This window comes from Lagenorhynchus albirostris, chromosome 9, assembly GCF_949774975.1.
Source record: "Lagenorhynchus albirostris chromosome 9, mLagAlb1.1, whole genome shotgun sequence".
Taxonomy (NCBI): Eukaryota; Metazoa; Chordata; class Mammalia; order Artiodactyla; family Delphinidae; genus Lagenorhynchus; species Lagenorhynchus albirostris.
In genome coordinates, this window is record NC_083103.1 from 77,847,285 (window position 1) to 77,863,891 (window position 16,607).

At 37.2% G+C, this 16,607-nt stretch overlaps 1 protein-coding gene across 1 annotated transcript; it reads right to left on the reverse strand.

The window, feature by feature from the left end:
• Positions 1 to 2,194: 2,194 nt before the first annotated feature.
• Positions 2,195 to 16,359, reverse strand: MMP7 (matrix metallopeptidase 7). The gene is made up of 6 exons (XM_060160873.1): positions 16,243 to 16,359; positions 13,505 to 13,731; positions 13,271 to 13,419; positions 11,828 to 11,956; positions 4,394 to 4,555; positions 2,195 to 2,223 (listed from the first exon to the last, which is right to left on the reverse strand). The coding sequence occupies exons 1-6, from the start codon at positions 16,357 to 16,359 to the stop codon at positions 2,195 to 2,197; spliced, it is 813 nt and encodes a 270-aa protein (XP_060016856.1).
• Between the last annotated feature and the right edge of the window lie 248 nt (positions 16,360 to 16,607).

Consider the following 16,607-nt stretch of genomic DNA (forward strand, 5'->3'; position numbering starts at 1 on the left):
TTTCTCTTTAGAAGTCAGCTTTATGGTTTTTGGATAGGAATAAGAAAATTCAACTTCTGTGCTCAGTTAGAGCTTAACTTCATAGGGTTAAGATTGGAGTATGTGGTGAGATATATAACAGAATCCATATATCAGATACCATAGGAAAGCCATTCAAGCTACTGTGTCAGGGATTTGCAAGCAACAGACATAAACTGACTCTTGCTAACATAAGCAAAAGACAAAATTTATTAGAAGGCAATGCAGTCAGCTGCAAAACATGGAAGAGACACCCCGTACCTAAGCTGTTTGTAGGACAGGACCCAAGGCAGCTTCAGAGATTTATCTGGGTGCAGGAATGAATAGGCGGTGTCTCCAAAACTCACTACCAGGGTGAGTCAGTGTCTGGTGTTTTCAGAGGGAGTGTCTGATAGGCCAAACTTGGGTCCTGTACTCCCTTCTCAGCCCTGGCAGCATGTGGCATACTCAAGTATGTCTCACTAAGATAATATACAAAGGGGAAAGACTGTCCCTGTCCCAAAAAGTAGGGTGAAGGGATGCTGGGCAGGTAAAAACAATATCCACTTCAGCTACAAGATAGATATTGCCTTCTGCTGCCCAAACCAAAATGCAAACAGGCAAACAAACAAACAAAATGCTTTAATCACAGGACACATTTGTTTACTGCAAAATTTAACCTCTCTTGGTCTGTTTTGTCATCTACAAAGTGAGGAGCTTAAATTTAATGACTTCTTCCTTTTTATTTTTATTATAGACCTATTCCCTTATGTTTTAAGAGAGTCTTTGAATATATAACTCATTTTGCCTAGGTTGTAGATTCCCCCCCTCATTTTGTCTGTCCCTGGAATGGCTCCTTTAATGGTTTTGGTGGTATTTCTGAGTTTTGGATTATTGATCCATTTTGGGCGAAAAAAAATCCTTAAATGAAATTTTAAAAAATGAATACATCTTTTCAGGGTGCTTATGTGTGGCATAATTTGTATCAGTAAGAAAGTAAATTACAATTATTTATCCCTCTATTTGTAGAGAAAACCATGCATGGGTGCAGGGAGTATGGAGGAGGAACGGCTGAAATAGAAAAGCCTTTGCCAGCTCTGTGTCCTGCTAAAGGATTAAGCCCCGCATAGAGAGTGTTTTTACCACAGAAATACAGTAGCGAGTCTCTGTGCATGGAGAGGGAGAGCTACTTGAACCTCAGGAAATGAGTGTCTGAGGGAAGTCAGAAGGACCGGGGTTTAGAGGTTTGAGGATTAGGGAGAGATGTGGTAGGAGGTTGGAACCTGCAGAGGTAGGTGGCCAGTGGGAAATTCCTGATGCTGGGATGGGTAAAGGATTTGAAGGGTGAGGATAATATCTAATTTGAGTTTAGTTCAATTTCATTGTCCTTGTGCAGTGTAAAATCTCACCGTTGATGCAAATCTTCAGCAGTGTCAACAATCTGACAAAAGCCTTGTAGGACTGGTTTGGAGAAAGTAAAAGAGAAGAGAGTGAGATTGATATTTGGGTTTTGATGGGGCAGAGGAAAGGGAACACAGAGCAGCTGTGGTCGGAGAGATGCCATGAAGTCAGTTCAGGGGCAGGAACTTGGTGCCAGAAGGGACTATGAGAATGTAAATCCCTGGGAATTCACACACATTTTGTGGGAAGATTTGGACTTCCCAGAATACTCAGAGTGAGGGATTGGACCAAAGGATGAGAGGAACTTAAGGTACCTTTTGGTTATACTATCTTGGTTTATACTATACTGTACTGTACTGTACTGCACTATACTATACTATACTATACTATACTATACTATACTATACTATACTATACTATACCTTACCCAACTAGTGATAGGGTGAGGTGCAGCTGAAGTCCCAAAATAATGTGGTGGGGTTATTTAATTCTTTTTTCTGGTCTTAGTCTTAGCATATCTTCTCTTGCCACAGAAACAGTATTTCCAAATAGAAATTATTTTACCATGGAATAAAAATTTTATTTATCTATGTATTTAACATTTATTGACATCCACCAAGTGCATGTCGCTTGAGGAGAGTCATAGATGAGGGGGAGAGAGATGTACGAAAACCAACCACAATACAAGGATGGAGGCAGCAAGGGGTAAATGGAGTGCAGCAACAGTGTTCTTTAATTCTGGTTGGGAACAACTATATAGAATCCAATGAATGAATGTGTGTTCTCCCTGAAGTTCCTAATTTTTTCTTGAATCATTTCTCTTTCCTGTGAAGAGACAAAATAAGAACATTCTGACAACGTATAAAACATATTAAAAAATCCTAAGACTATAAAAACACAAGAAATGTCACAGTATGTACAGTCCATCATTTACCCAGCCCAGTTTCTGTGCCTGGGACAACAGTTCTGAAGAACAACCTCCAAAGGCTAAAAAGGCAACACTGTATGGAGTGTAGTCCCTGGGTGGTCAGATATCTTTGCACCCTGTCTTTTCACTCTGTCATTTTACCAGCCATGTGATCTTGTGTAAGTTATTACTTAGCTTCTCTTCATGTTAGATTACCAGCCTGTAAAATGAGGACAGTAACAACTCATTGGATTGTTGAATTAAATAAGCTATTGCACATGAAATGCCTGGTACACTATAAAAACTTGATGCATTTTAGCTATTATTTTTATTATTCTGAAAGGAACGTTGGGAATTTTATATCCATGAGTTTAACCACATTCTTTTGAATTTATATTTTCTGCTCACATCACTTATTGTATTAATAAACTACCTACATTAAAAACCTATGTAATTAAATCTTACTTTCATTTGTCCAGAAGCTACCTCTTTCCAGCTTTGACTAGAGGCACTTCACTGTCTAATACTTAAGGATTTAATGCACTAATCCATCTTCTTTATGTTAAATCTAACCAGTCTGCCGAAGAACGTTTTTCAGGCCCTTTCTAATTTTCTTAAGGTTCAAAGATAGTTATACATGCCATAGAGTATTCTGTAAGTTCCATAGTTTTATATAAGGGGAGGTACTATTTTCTGTTTTGTTGGTGTTGACTTTACCAACAATTGTCAGTGTTCCGTGAACTTTTTTGGACAGCAGCAGCTCCTTAAGTCAGAACTTTGTGGTACAGTTAATGGTATTTTCCAAAACGTGTTCTCTGAAATGCTATTCTGAGAGAGCTCAATGGGTGTGCCACAAAAAGGATTATAATTTGGGAAGTACTGAGTTAAATGACAGTTTGTTAGATCATTTTTAACATCCTCTGCATTTTAAATACAGTAGGTAGTGGTTTTTGAACTTGTTTCTCCAAAGCATCTTGTTTTGGGGAATTGTCTGGTAGGATCAGTGTTCTGGGAACACAGTTTGGGAGATGCTGATTGATAGTAAGTTATAGGTTCAACGGATAGCTTAAATCCATTATCCTACAGGAGTAATTTCCCCCTGAGGACATTACATTATTTATTATGTGGAAGCACTTTCATTGCTCTTCTAAACATTCAGAGACTCTTATGTTATCTTTTTGCCGAATATTCTTATCATCCTGGTAATTTGCCGGAAAGGTTTAATTATATCTGTGTACTTAAAGATATCATTCTGTATGTATTTTCTTTTCCAAATTGCTTTTAGAAGCATATTAAGTAGTGATAGGCTGAAATATGAAGTAGAAAGAATGTGAAATCATGCAGCCCTGGCTTGGAATCTTTGTTCAAGAATTCAGCAGCTTCTTGTCCTTGGACGATTTATTTAGCTTCTTTGACTCTTATTATTCTCATCTTTATCTAGAGACATGGCTTTTTATCCTTGTCCTTTGATTCCTTTCTCACATTACTCTTTTTGACTTGATCAAGCAAATACAAATCAGTTTATTCTTTTAAATTGAATTTGAAACTTGATTAAAACAAAAAAGTGTAGATTGGGACATGGTATATTCATACCCATCATGACCAGCAATAATAAGAAGTCACTGTCTATGGTTAACCCATTTCCCTATGCATATATACAGGCAGGAAAAATTGGGTAACTTTTAAGGACCTAGGGCCAAACCCTTGGGAGCAGGAAGCTACGGGGGAAGGTGTTATGTTCCTCTGTCCGTCCCTATGGGGGAGGCTCCCTAAAGTATTTGAACCAAGCAAGAAAGAAGAGTGAGTGGCAGCTTATAAAAAACGTTTGAGAGCATCATTTTCATGATCTCACCAAATGATACTATATTACTTAAAACTTAAAATCAATATCCTCATAGTATAAAATAGCATGATTAAATTTCAAGTATCTAATGTCTCAAATTTCTCCCCTCAATAGGCTTTTAGATATAAAAGTTCCAGTGTGTTTTTCCAAGTAAATACCTATTTCCCAGTCTTTCTCATTCAAGCCTACCCAAAGGAGGCAATGTCTTAAGGAGACATTGGAAATATGGAAATCATAAATATTACCATATAATTTCTGAATTCCATTGATATCATCCTGTGAAAGTTTGAAATTCTTGTAATCGCCTTCTCCATAAGTTGGATACATCACAGCATTAGGATCAGATGAATGATCCAGACCCAAGGAATGGCCAAGTTCATGAGTTGCAGTATACAGGAAATTAACTCCTGCAACAAAAGAGACATACAGTAACTGTAAAAAATAACTATATATATAATAAAATCAAAATAGATAATAATAAAAATAAAATAACTATAAAATACCTAACCGTTTAAATTCTCCATAGTTAGCTTATTTGTCTCCAGGCCTTCACGAGGGCGGAAGGTTTAGAAGAGGAATCAGAATAGTAGTTCTTTCCTCAATACATAAGGCAAGTGCTAACAGCCATGAAAGGGGAAATCAACAGTAACACAGTCATAGTAGGGGACTTAAACAACTCACTTTCACCAATGGACAGATCATCCAAAATGAAAATAAATAAGCAAACACAAGCTTTAAATGATACATTAAACAAGATGTACTTAATTGATATTTATAGGACATTCCATCCAAAAAAACCAGAATACACTTTCTTCTCAAGTGCTCCTGGAACATTCTCTAGGATAGATCATATCTTGGGTCACAAATCAAGCCTTGGTAAATTTAAGAAAATTGAAATCATATCAAGTATCTTTTCCAACCACAACATTATGAGACTAGATATCAATTACAGGAAAAAATCTGTAAAAAATACAAACACATGGAGGCTAAAAAATACACTACTAAATAACCAAGAGATCACTGAAGAAATAAAAGAGGAAATAAATAAAATACCTAGAAACATATGAAAATGAAAACACGATGACCCAAAACCTATGGGATGCAGCAAAAGCAGTTCTAAGAGGGAAGTTTATAGCAATACAATCCTACCTCAAGAAACAAGAAACATCTCAAATCAACAACCTAACCTTACACCTAAAGCAATTAGAGAAAGAAAGAACAAAAAAACCCCGAAAGTCAGCAGAAGGAAAGAAATCATAAAGATCAGATCAGAAATAAATGAAAAAGAAATGAAGGAAACAATAGCAAAGATCAATAAAAATAAAAGCTGGATTTTTCAGAGATAAACAAAATTGATAAACCATGAGCCAGACTCATCAAGACAAAAGGGAAGACTCAAATCAACAGAATTAGAAATGAAACAGGAGAAGTAACAACTGACACTGCAGAAATACAAAGGATCATGAGAGATTACTACAAGCAACTATATGCCAATACAATGGACAACCTGGAAGAAATGGACAAATTCTTAGAAAAGCACAACCTTATGAGACTGAACCAGGAAGAAATAGAAAATATAAACAGACCAATCACAAGCACTGATATTGAAATTATGATTAAAAACCTTCCAACAAACAAAAGCTCAGGACCAGATGGCTTCAAAGGCAGTCTATCAAACATTTAAAGAAGAGCTAACACCTATCCTTCTCAAACTCTTCCAAAATATAGCAGAGGCAGGAACACTCCTAAACTCATTCTAAGAGGCCACCATCACCCTGATACCAAAACCAGACAAAGATGTCACAAAAAAAGAAAACTACAAGCCAATATCACTGATGAACATAGATGCAAAAATCCTCAACAAAATACTAGCAAACAGAATCCAACAGCACATTAAAAGGATCATACACCATGATCGAGTGGGGTTTAGCCCAGGAATGCAAGGATTCTTCAATATACTCAAATCAGTCAGTGAGATACACCATATTAACAAACTGAAGAATAAAAACCATATGATCATCTCAATAGATGCAGAAAAAGCTTTTGACAAAATTCAACACCGATTTATGATAAAAACCCTCCAGAAAGTAGTCATAGAGGGAACTTGTGTCAACATAATAAAGGCCATATATGACAAACCCACAGCCAACATCGTTCTCAATGGTGAAAAACTGAACCCATTTACACTAAGATGAGGAAGAAGATAAGGTTGCCCACCCTCACCACTATTATTCAACATAGTTTTGGAAGTTTTAGCCACAGCAATCAGAGAAGAAAAAGAAAGAAAAAGAATCCAAATCAGAAAAGAAGAAGTAAAGCTGTCACTGTTTGCAGATGACATAATACTATACATAGAGAATCCTAACGATGCTACCAGAAAACTACTAATGCTAATCAATGAATGTGGTAGAGTAGCAAGATACAAAATTAATGCACAGAAATCTCTTGCATTCCTATATGCTAATGACGAAAAATCTGAAAGAGAAATTGAGGAAACACTCCCATTTACCACTGCAACAAAAAGAATAAAGTATCTAGGAATAAACCTACCTGAGGAGACAAAAGACCTGTATGCATAAAACTATAGGACTCTTATGAAAGAAATGAAAGAGGATACAAGCAGATGGAGGGATATACCATGTTCTTGGATTGGAAGAATCAACATTGTGAAAATGACTATACTACCAAAAGCAATCTACAGATTCAACGCAATCCCTATCAAATTACCAACGGCATTTTTCACAGAACTAGAACAAATAATTTCACATTTGTACAGAAGCACAAAAGACCCTGAATACCAAAGCAATATTGAGAAAGAAAAATGGAGCTGGAGAAATCAGGCTCCCTGACTTCAGACTACAGTACAAAGCTACAGTAATCAAGACAGTATGGTACTGACACAAAAACAGAAATATAGACCAATGGGACAGGATAGAAAGCCCAGAGATAAACCCATGCACCTATGGTCACCTTACTTTGACAAAGGAGGTAAGAATATACGATGGAGAAAAGACAGCCTCTTCAATAAGTGGTGCTGGGAAAACTGGACAACTACATGTAAAAGAATGAAATTAGAACACTCCATAAAACCATACACAAAAATAAACTCCAAATGGATTAAAGACCTAAATGTAAGGCCAGAAACTATAAAACTCTTAGAGGAAAACATAGGCAGAACACTCTATGACATAAATCACAGCAAGATCCTTTTTGACCCACCTCCTAGAGAAATGGAAATAAAAACAAAAATAAACAAATGGGACCTAAAGAAACTTAAAAGCTTTTGCACACACAGCAAAGGAAACCATAAACAAGACCAAAAGACAACCCTCAGAATGGGAGAAAATATTTGCAAATGAAGCAACTGACAAAAGATTAATCTCCAAAATATACAAGCAGCTCTTGCAGTTCAATATCAAAAAATCAAACAACCCAGTCCAAAAATGGGCAGAAGACCTAAAAAGACATTTCTCTAAACAAGATATACAGATTGCCAACAAACACATGAAAGGATGTTCAACATCACTAATCATTAGAGAAATGCAAATCAAAACTACAATGAGGTATCACCTCACACCAGTCAGAATGGCCATCATCAAAATATCTAGAAGCAATAAATGCAGGGGGGGAGTGAGGAGAAAAGGGAACCCTCTTGCACTGTTGGTGGGAATGTAAATTGGTACAGCCACTATGGAGGTTCCTTAAACAACTAAAAATAGAACTAGCATACGACTCAGCAATCCCACTGCTGGGCATATACCCAGAGAGAGCCATAATTCAAAAAGAGCCATGTACCCAATATTCATTGCAGCACTATTTACAGTAGCCAGGAGGCAACCTAAGTGTCCATCGACAGATGAATAGGTAAAAAGATGTGGCACTTATATACAATGGAATATTACTCAGCCATAAAAAGAAACGAAATTGAGTTATTTGTAGCGAGGTGGATGGACCTACATTCTGTCATACAGAATGAAATAAGTCAGAAAGAGAAAAACAAGTACCGTATGCTAACACATATATATGGAATCTTAAAAAAAAAAAAAGGGTTCTGAAGAACCTCAGAGTAGGACAGGAATAAAGATGCAGACATAGAGAATGGACTTGAGGACATGGGGAGGGGCAAGGGTAAGCTGGGATGAAGTGAGAGAGTGGCATGGACATATATACCCTACCAAATGTAAAATAGAGAGCTATTGGAAAGCAGCCACACAGAACAGGGAGATCAGCTTGGTGCTTTTTAACCACCTAGAGGGGTGAGATAGGTAGGGTAGGAGGGAGACGCAAGAAGGAGGAGTTATGGTGTTATATGTATACATATAGCTGATTTACTTTGTTATGCAGCAGAAACTAGCACACCACTGTAAAGCAATTATACTCAATAAAGATGTTAAAAAAATGCAGATGTGGTACATTTATATGATGGAATACTACTCAGCCATAGAAAATAATGAAATAATGCCATTAGCAGCAACATGGATGGACCTGAGATATCATACTAAGTGAAATAAGAAAAAGACAAATGCCATCTGATATCACTTATATGTGGAATCTAAAATATGACACAAATGAACATATCTATGAAACAAAAACAGACTCACAGACATTGAGAGCAGACTCATGGTTGCCAAGTGGGGGTGTGGGAGGGAAGGATTGGGAGTTTGGGATTAGCAGATGCAAACCATTATATATAGAATGGATAAACAACAAGTTCCTACTGTAAAGCACAGGGAACTCTATTCAATATCCTGTGATAAACCATAATGGAAAAGTATATGAAAAAGAATATGTGTATAACTGAATGACTTTGCAGTACAGCAGAAATTAACACAACACTAAATCAACTATACTTCAATAAAGTTTAAAAAAAAAGAATAGTAGTGCTTTAATCTCATCACTTTTTTTTAATATAATGTATTTCTGCCTATTTGCTTCTTATGTAATCACTCAGATAGCAGTATTCAGTAGAGGAAAGCAAAGGCTTCTAAGTATTGTATAAAGACCTGGTTTTGAAACCCAGCTCTGCTACTTACTAGCTGGACAACTTTGGACAAATTAATGGGTATTTCTGAGTCTCAGTTCCTCATCTGTTAAATGGAGATAGTAATTCCTACCTTGTCGATTTGTCATAATGAGTTTCCCAATATCTGGAAAATAATAATGGCTATTCAATAAATGATAGTGACTTTGAATAGCAGGAGAGAGAAAGTTGGCTTTGAGAAAGCACGACCATAAGGCAGGAACTCCAGGCGATGCTGGGATTTGCTTTTGATTTGTTAAAGTGTATTATGTATGTGCTCTCTCTCCCTCAGACTCATAGAAAGGCTTTGCAAATAAGGGGGAAAGTGTGAATGTGTTTGAGTGGCCAGAGTTCCAATTGTGGTGCATTAGATTGAAGGAAGCTGTCTTTAACTTACCTTGAATGGGAAGAAGGAAGAATGAAAAAGGTATGCAAGATGTGAAACGGAAGCAGTGTCATAATTTTACATAGGTTAGATTTTCACGGCAAGGCATCACTGTAGTGGTGAATTCCCATTGCCAAACACGAGTACTCATTTCACTTTCAGGGCCAGTAACCAGTAGCCACTTTTTAAAAAATGTACAGTGGAGAAAGGACAGCCTCTTCAATAAGTGGTGCTGGGAAAACTGGACAGGTACATGTAAAAGTATGAGATTAGATCACTCCCTAACACCATACACAAAAATAAGCTCAAAATGGATTAAAGACCTAAATGTAAGGCCAGAAACTATCAAGCTCTTAGAGGAAAACATAGGCAGAACACTCTATGACATAAATCACAGCAAGATCCTTTTTGACCCACCTCCTAGAGAAATGGAAATAAAAACAAAAATAAACAAATGGGACCTAATGAAACTTCAAAGCTTTTGCACAGCAAAGGAAACCATAAACAAGACCAAAAGACAACCCTCAGAATGGGAGAAAATATTTGCAAATGAAGCAACTGACAAAAGATTAATCTCCAAAATTTACAAGCAGCTCATGCAGCTCAATAACAAAAAAACAAACAACCCAATCCAAAAATGGGCAGAAGACCTAAATCGACATTTCTCCAAAGAAGATATACAGACTGCCAACAAACACATGAAAGAATGCTCAACATCATTAATCATTAGAGAAACGCAAATCGAAACTACACTGAGATATCATCTCACAACGCTCAGAACGGCCATCATCAAAAAATCTACAAACAATAAATGCTGGAGAGGGTGTGGAAGAAAGGGAACACTCTTGCACTGCTGGTGGGAATGTGAATTAGTACAGCCACTATGGAGAAGAGTATGGAGGTTCCTTAAAAAACTACAAATAGAACTACCATATGACCCAGCAATCCCACTACTGGGCATATACCCTGAGAAAACCATAATTCAAAAAGAGTCATGTACCAAAATGTTCATTGCAGCTCTATTTACAATAGCCCGGAGATGGAAACAACCTAAGTGTCCATCATCGGATGAATGGATAAAGAAGATGTGGCACGTATATACAATGGAATATTAGCCATAAAAAGAAACGAAATTGAGCTATTTGTAATGAGGTGGATGGACCTAGAGTCTGTCATACAGAGTGAAGTAAGTCAGAAAGAGAAATACAAATACCGTATGCTAACACATATATATGGAATTTAAGAAAAAAAAATGTCATGAAGAACCTAGGGGTAAGACAGGGATAAAGACACAGACCTACTAGAGAATGGACTTGAGGATATGGGGAGGGAGAAGGGTAAACTGTGACAAAGTGAGAGAGTGGCATGGACATATATACACTCCCAAACGTAAAATAGCTAGCTAGTGGGAAGCAGCCCCATAGCACAGGGAGATCAGCCTGATGCTTTGTGACCACCTAGTGGGGTGGGATAGGGAGGGTGGGAAGGAGGGAGATGCAAGAAGGGAGAGATATGGGGACATATGTATATGTATAACTGATTCACTTTGTTATAAAGCAGAAACTAACACACCATTGTAAAGCAATTATACTCCAATAAAGATGTTAAAAAAAAAAAAAGCATTGTCTCCAGTTAGGGTTATTTATCTAGAGCTTCTCTTCATTAGTTTTCTGTTTTGTCTATGATCTTCTACTTTGTAAAGTGATGAATATGATAGGCTGGGTTATGGTGTGGGTTCTTTCTGAAAAACAGTGAATAATATCAGAACTGTATATACTTCTCAAATATCATAGTCTCTGCTCCTCTTTCACCTTCAATTAAAAAACTTATTTTGGGGATATATATAGAAGGGCTATAATTTATTGAATTATTAATATATACCAAGCACTGTGCTAAGCACTGCATAAGCATTATCTCATTTAATTCCAACAGCAATCCTGTGAGGTAAGAATTATTTATAGTCCTATTTCATAGATAAGGAAACTGAGGCTCAGAGAAGTTAAATAACTTGCCCAAAGACACAAAGTGAGTAATTGGTAGAGGTAAAGCAAATTGAACCCAACATTTTTTGACTCTGTAGCCTGAGTATCTATCTTCTATATATGGAGCATTATGAGCATATTAAATGCAATAATGCATTTAAAGCACAGAGGTGGCAGTTAGCAAGTGCTCAATAACTATTATTAATTGCTTTCAATTGTCAAAGATAGTTAAGTATAAAAAGTTCAGGATTTTAAAAAGGATATGTAGTGGAAGAGATTTGGGATGCTGTACCTATACTGCTAGCATCAGTCCAGCGTTCATCCTCATCAAAGTGAGCATCTCCTCCCAGGCCTGGCCCAGGTGGAAAGGCATGAGCCAGTGTGTTTCCTGGCCCATCAAATGGGTCGGGGTCCCCGTGAGCTGAAAGAAAAAGTGGTAATTGCCTTTAGTGACTGAATTTATCTCCAGTCATTTCATCTTTTAGTTTATAGTACATGATTATTGACGTTAGAAAGATTAGCCCCAAGCAGTCAGCTGCATACACAGGGTGGTTTGGGTGTTTATTTGTCACAGGGACTTTTTCTTTCACAGAACCACTGCTCATCCCTGATAACCACCACATGTTGAAAGCTTACTGATATGGACTTTAAATACATTCACATCCTACTTATGGTGGCATCTAAGTGTTATGTTTGATCATTTTCCTTAGCTGGATGGTGGCAGAGTGCACAATGAGTTTGAGTACTGGATTCAGCAGATAACTGCATACCATTTAATATACGTTTTCTTAAAAACCCAGCTTTTTCTTTGCGGATGTAGTAGACAGTCCCTTGAAGAACTGTGCTCAAGGTGTCTTAAAATAGATTTTGATAGTGCTTTTATTTGTGATGCAGAGACATTTATTTTCAAATTGGTGTCAGGCCATATCCAGTTTATCCAGTTCTTGAAAAACATGGAGTACCATGATCAGTGCTTTTCTGTAAGGTTTTCTTCAGTCTTGTTAATATTGTGGTTGAAGCTCAAATTTCGGCTAAATTCACAGCACCCAGGAAGTTTAACATTAAAGCAGGCCAAGAAGACCAACATTTTCCTCTAAATTTGCACCATGAAACACCAGCAATTAATAGCAGTTCATGTATATGGGTTATATCTCCTTAAGCCCTTTAATATGAAAGTTCTCTATTTTCTACTTTTTACTACATGAAGCGTGTTGGCAATAAGCCACAGGGACTGTTCACTTCTTGGAGACCACTTAAGGCCTTTGGAAGTTGTAACCTCTTCTTTTGGTTTAATGTTGATGTTAGATATATTTTAAACTGTCCCATAAATATATATGTATATCATGATTCATGTTACAAAACAGAGGTTGGCAAACATTTTCTGTGAAGGACCAGATTTGTGGGCTTGAAGACCTCTGTCGGAATTGCTAAAGTCTGCCATTGTAGCCCCAAAGCACTCATAGACAATAGGTAATTGAAGGACCATGGCTGTGTTCTAATAACTATTTACAGATTTGGCTCATGGGCCATAGTTTGCCATCTTCTGCTATAAAAAGTGGCTCGAAGTTAATGGACTAGAAAAAGTGTAAGAACATTGATCTTTAATGAGATGATCTATCTATCTATCATCTATCTATATCTCTTTAAAGATTTTTAAATCCGAGAAAGAGGAGGGCACTGATATAAATAACAAGCAAAATAGCACACAGGATCAGCCTGCAGGAATCTTCCTTACCTCCTCTTGCAAAGCCAATCATGATATCAGCAATTCCCCAGCTAACTCTCTTGAAGCTCAGTGGGATCTCTTTGCTCCACACGTTGAAGGCCTTTGCCACTAATTGATTCACTATGACATGTGGTAAGTCTCGAGTATATGACACGATTCTGGTAGAAAACAAGAAAACAATGTTTGACCTTTTAGGAAATAGGCTTTACTGTTTTTGCTAAAATGAGCCAAAGCAAAACTAACCTGTAGGTGACCACTTTGGAAGTCCATTTTGGGCGATCTGGGAATAGGGAATATTCTGCAACATCTGGCACTCCACATCTGGGCTTCCGCATGATTTCTATAATGTGGGAGCTTAATGTTCCAGTTATAGGCAGGCGAAAAAATTTTTGCATCTGCTTGAGTTTGACTTCTAAACTATTGGGGTCCCTTATTTTTGAATCAGATGGATAAAATCTTTTCAGATAGTCCTATTGGAAAGAGAGTAATTGATCTATAATTCTTGTTTATTGTCTTCTTTTAGCTCAGAAGTCTGCACATCTTTGCTTCTGACTCCTGTGGACCCAAATAGTAGTGTGAAGGCAGAATACTTACATAGTAAACAAGTAAAACAAGAGTGCATTAATGAAAAGAAAACTTAATATTGATGATGAAGCACTGCCATTTCATTTCATGAGCAAAAGAGTCCCTCCATTTTTCTTTTATCCCATTAAACGTTTTGAAGAGAAACACACTGTATACTTTATAAAACATAGACTTGTTTGTAATAGCCAATCAGGAAGAGTGCCCAGTGTGCCCTCAAGGGGCACAGCTGAGACCTCTCCTTGGCATCAGAGACCCTATGGGGAGATCCGAAGTCACCCAGCCCTTTCTAAAATTCTCTGGAGATCAGATCCCAGCTGAGGTTAAAGGTCTTAATATTTTAGTCCTGGGAAAGGTTATTATGACATTATTTTGTTTTATATACGTATTCTCCAGGTGAAGAGATCAGAACTCTTAGTAACTAAATGATTTGCCCTGGGGTCACATGTTAAGTTAGTAGCAGAACTGGCTCTGAGTTTCTTGACTGCCAGGCCAGTGCTCTTTCCATGGCTAACTCCTTAATAAAACCCTCTTTGTGAGACTGCAGGATAAAGCAGGTCTCTCAGGTGTATTCCATGGGCAATTGGGTCCCTGGGAATTTCTTAAAGGACACTAGTGAATGGGTATGAGGATGGCAGTCCAGCAGCCTAAATAGGAAAAAATAGAAAGTGAATGAAATAACAACAGCAGCAAAGGACTTTTATTAAGCACTTAGTAGTGCCAGGGACTATAACAGGAGCTTTACATTACTTATCTCATTTAAACCTCATAACCACCCTGTGAAGTAAGGTATGGCATTATTTTCCTATTTCACATTTGAAGAATCATGGCTCAGGAGAGTGAAATAAGTTGCACGAGGTCACCCCATGAGTAACCAAAGGAGCTGGTATTTGAACTTGTGTTCTGATTCCAAAGCCCATTTCATCAGAAAAATGTATAGTGTTATATAATGTGTGATAATATCTTTGAAATGATTTAAACATTGGCTCACTCATTTGCAATCTAATTTGGAGTAGGTGGTAATGTTTACTTGTCTGAGAACCGCTTAGGAGTATGCACTTTATATAAGTAACCTTAGCAATATTGTACTCTGTCTTCCTGTTACCAACGACTGTATTTCATTCAATACAACAAACACTTATTGTTCACCCATGACAATTAGCAATTAATCCCTGATTTGAAAACAAATACCTCATTTTTTTCCCTTCCAGAGCTACAGGCTTTACAAAGACACCCTTTGTAAGAAATCTCTCTGCATCCTTAAGATGAATTTTCCTGCCTTCCTTTAAACCTAGAGAACCTCCCTCTGGTTTATTGGCAACGTGCACCATGGGTAAAGGGACTCAATACTCTTGCAAGTGTACTCCTTCTGTAGAGTCCATTAGGTGGACCCATATGAAATTGCTCCTTTGGAGAAAAAAAAACCTGTCAAATATCACTGATTTCATATGGTTCAGTCCAATGTATTAGATGGACTTTTAAAAAGTCAAAGTTAGTGTGAAATAAAACACAACTTTTCTTATGCTTAAGGCTTAAATTTATAAACAATACTTAGGAGTAGATGTCCCATTATTTTACCAGGTAATAATTACTTACACTTATTAGACTACTTATTAAGTAGTATATTGGAAAGAACATGATTTTTGAACCAGAACTTGTCCTTGATTCTTATCTCTACAGTTAGTAAGTATGTGAATTAACCTTACTTTCGTTTCTTCTTTTTCCCAGGATAGAGCTAAGGATTCAATGACACAATATATATGAAGTACTTTATAATCTGCAATTGTTACATACATGATAATTGGTATTGTTACCACTTCCTTTATTCTCTAGAATAATCCTGTGAGGTATAAAACACAGTATTATTGTCTCTATTAGATATATGAGAAAACAAAGTCAGAAGTTCATGCCTTGCCCATCATCATTGGCTTGTCAGTGGGAGGACTGCAACTTATACCCTCATTTTTTCTTTTCAAGTCTCTCCATCACAAGCAGTCCTCATCTTAAGAGGCAACACTTTGCTCATTATGAGAAAAATCTCAAGTTACAATAAATAATAGTAGCAATAAGGACTTCAATTTATTGAATATGTCTCAGGTACTCTGTAAAGTGCTTCACAACACCCCCATTTGGTTGATATCATTATATTATCCAACTTCCAAATTAGAAAACTGAAGCTCAGAGAAGTTTAATAACATTCCTGTGTTCATCTACACAGTTGAGTGGAGGAGTTGGAACTTGAATCCACTTTGGGAAGGCTCCAAAGCTTGCTCTTAACAGCTACTTGATTAAAACATATATTACCTATATAATCAGAAAAATTATTAAAATTGAAAAACATACTTCCTAATGCTGATGGTGAGCCTGTGGAGGCCCAGGTGAGTGGGCCAGTGACATACCTGAGCCTGTTCCCACGGCAGCCCACTCATGCCTCCTGCCTTCTGGGGAAGCTGCACGGCCAGGGTGCCAGGCAGCACACTCACAGCGTACAGCACGGTCAGCACGGCCAGCTGCATAGCTGCTGTCCAGAGATGATTGCTCTCGGACTTATGGTTGGTTTGGTGTTTTTTGCCACAGGCTGGAGAAATTTATATAGCTTCTCAGAATTGAATGTGGAAATAGGTGACGCATTTGAGTGTTTTCTTTCTTTTTAGTGTCTACAGAACTTTGAAAGTATTATCTTTTATTAATGACAATGAGGAAGTATTATGTTTTTATTGGCAGGAAGCACACAATGTGTTTGTTTTTCAAAGGATTTTTCTCC

Bases quoted from the DNA above. Each gene is read 5' to 3' on its own strand.
- MMP7 (XM_060160873.1), bottom strand. From the start codon at position 16,359: ATGCAGCTGGCCGTGCTGACCGTGCTGTACGCTGTGAGTGTGCTGCCT. The intron at 13,732-16,242 runs GTATGTCACTGG...TCTTTCCAATAG, and splicing joins TGCCGTGGGAACAGGCTCAG to GACTATCTGAAAAGATTTTA. The intron at 13,420-13,504 runs GTTAGTTTTGCT...GTTTTCTACCAG, and splicing joins TCCAAAGTGGTCACCTACAG to AATCGTGTCATATACTCGAG.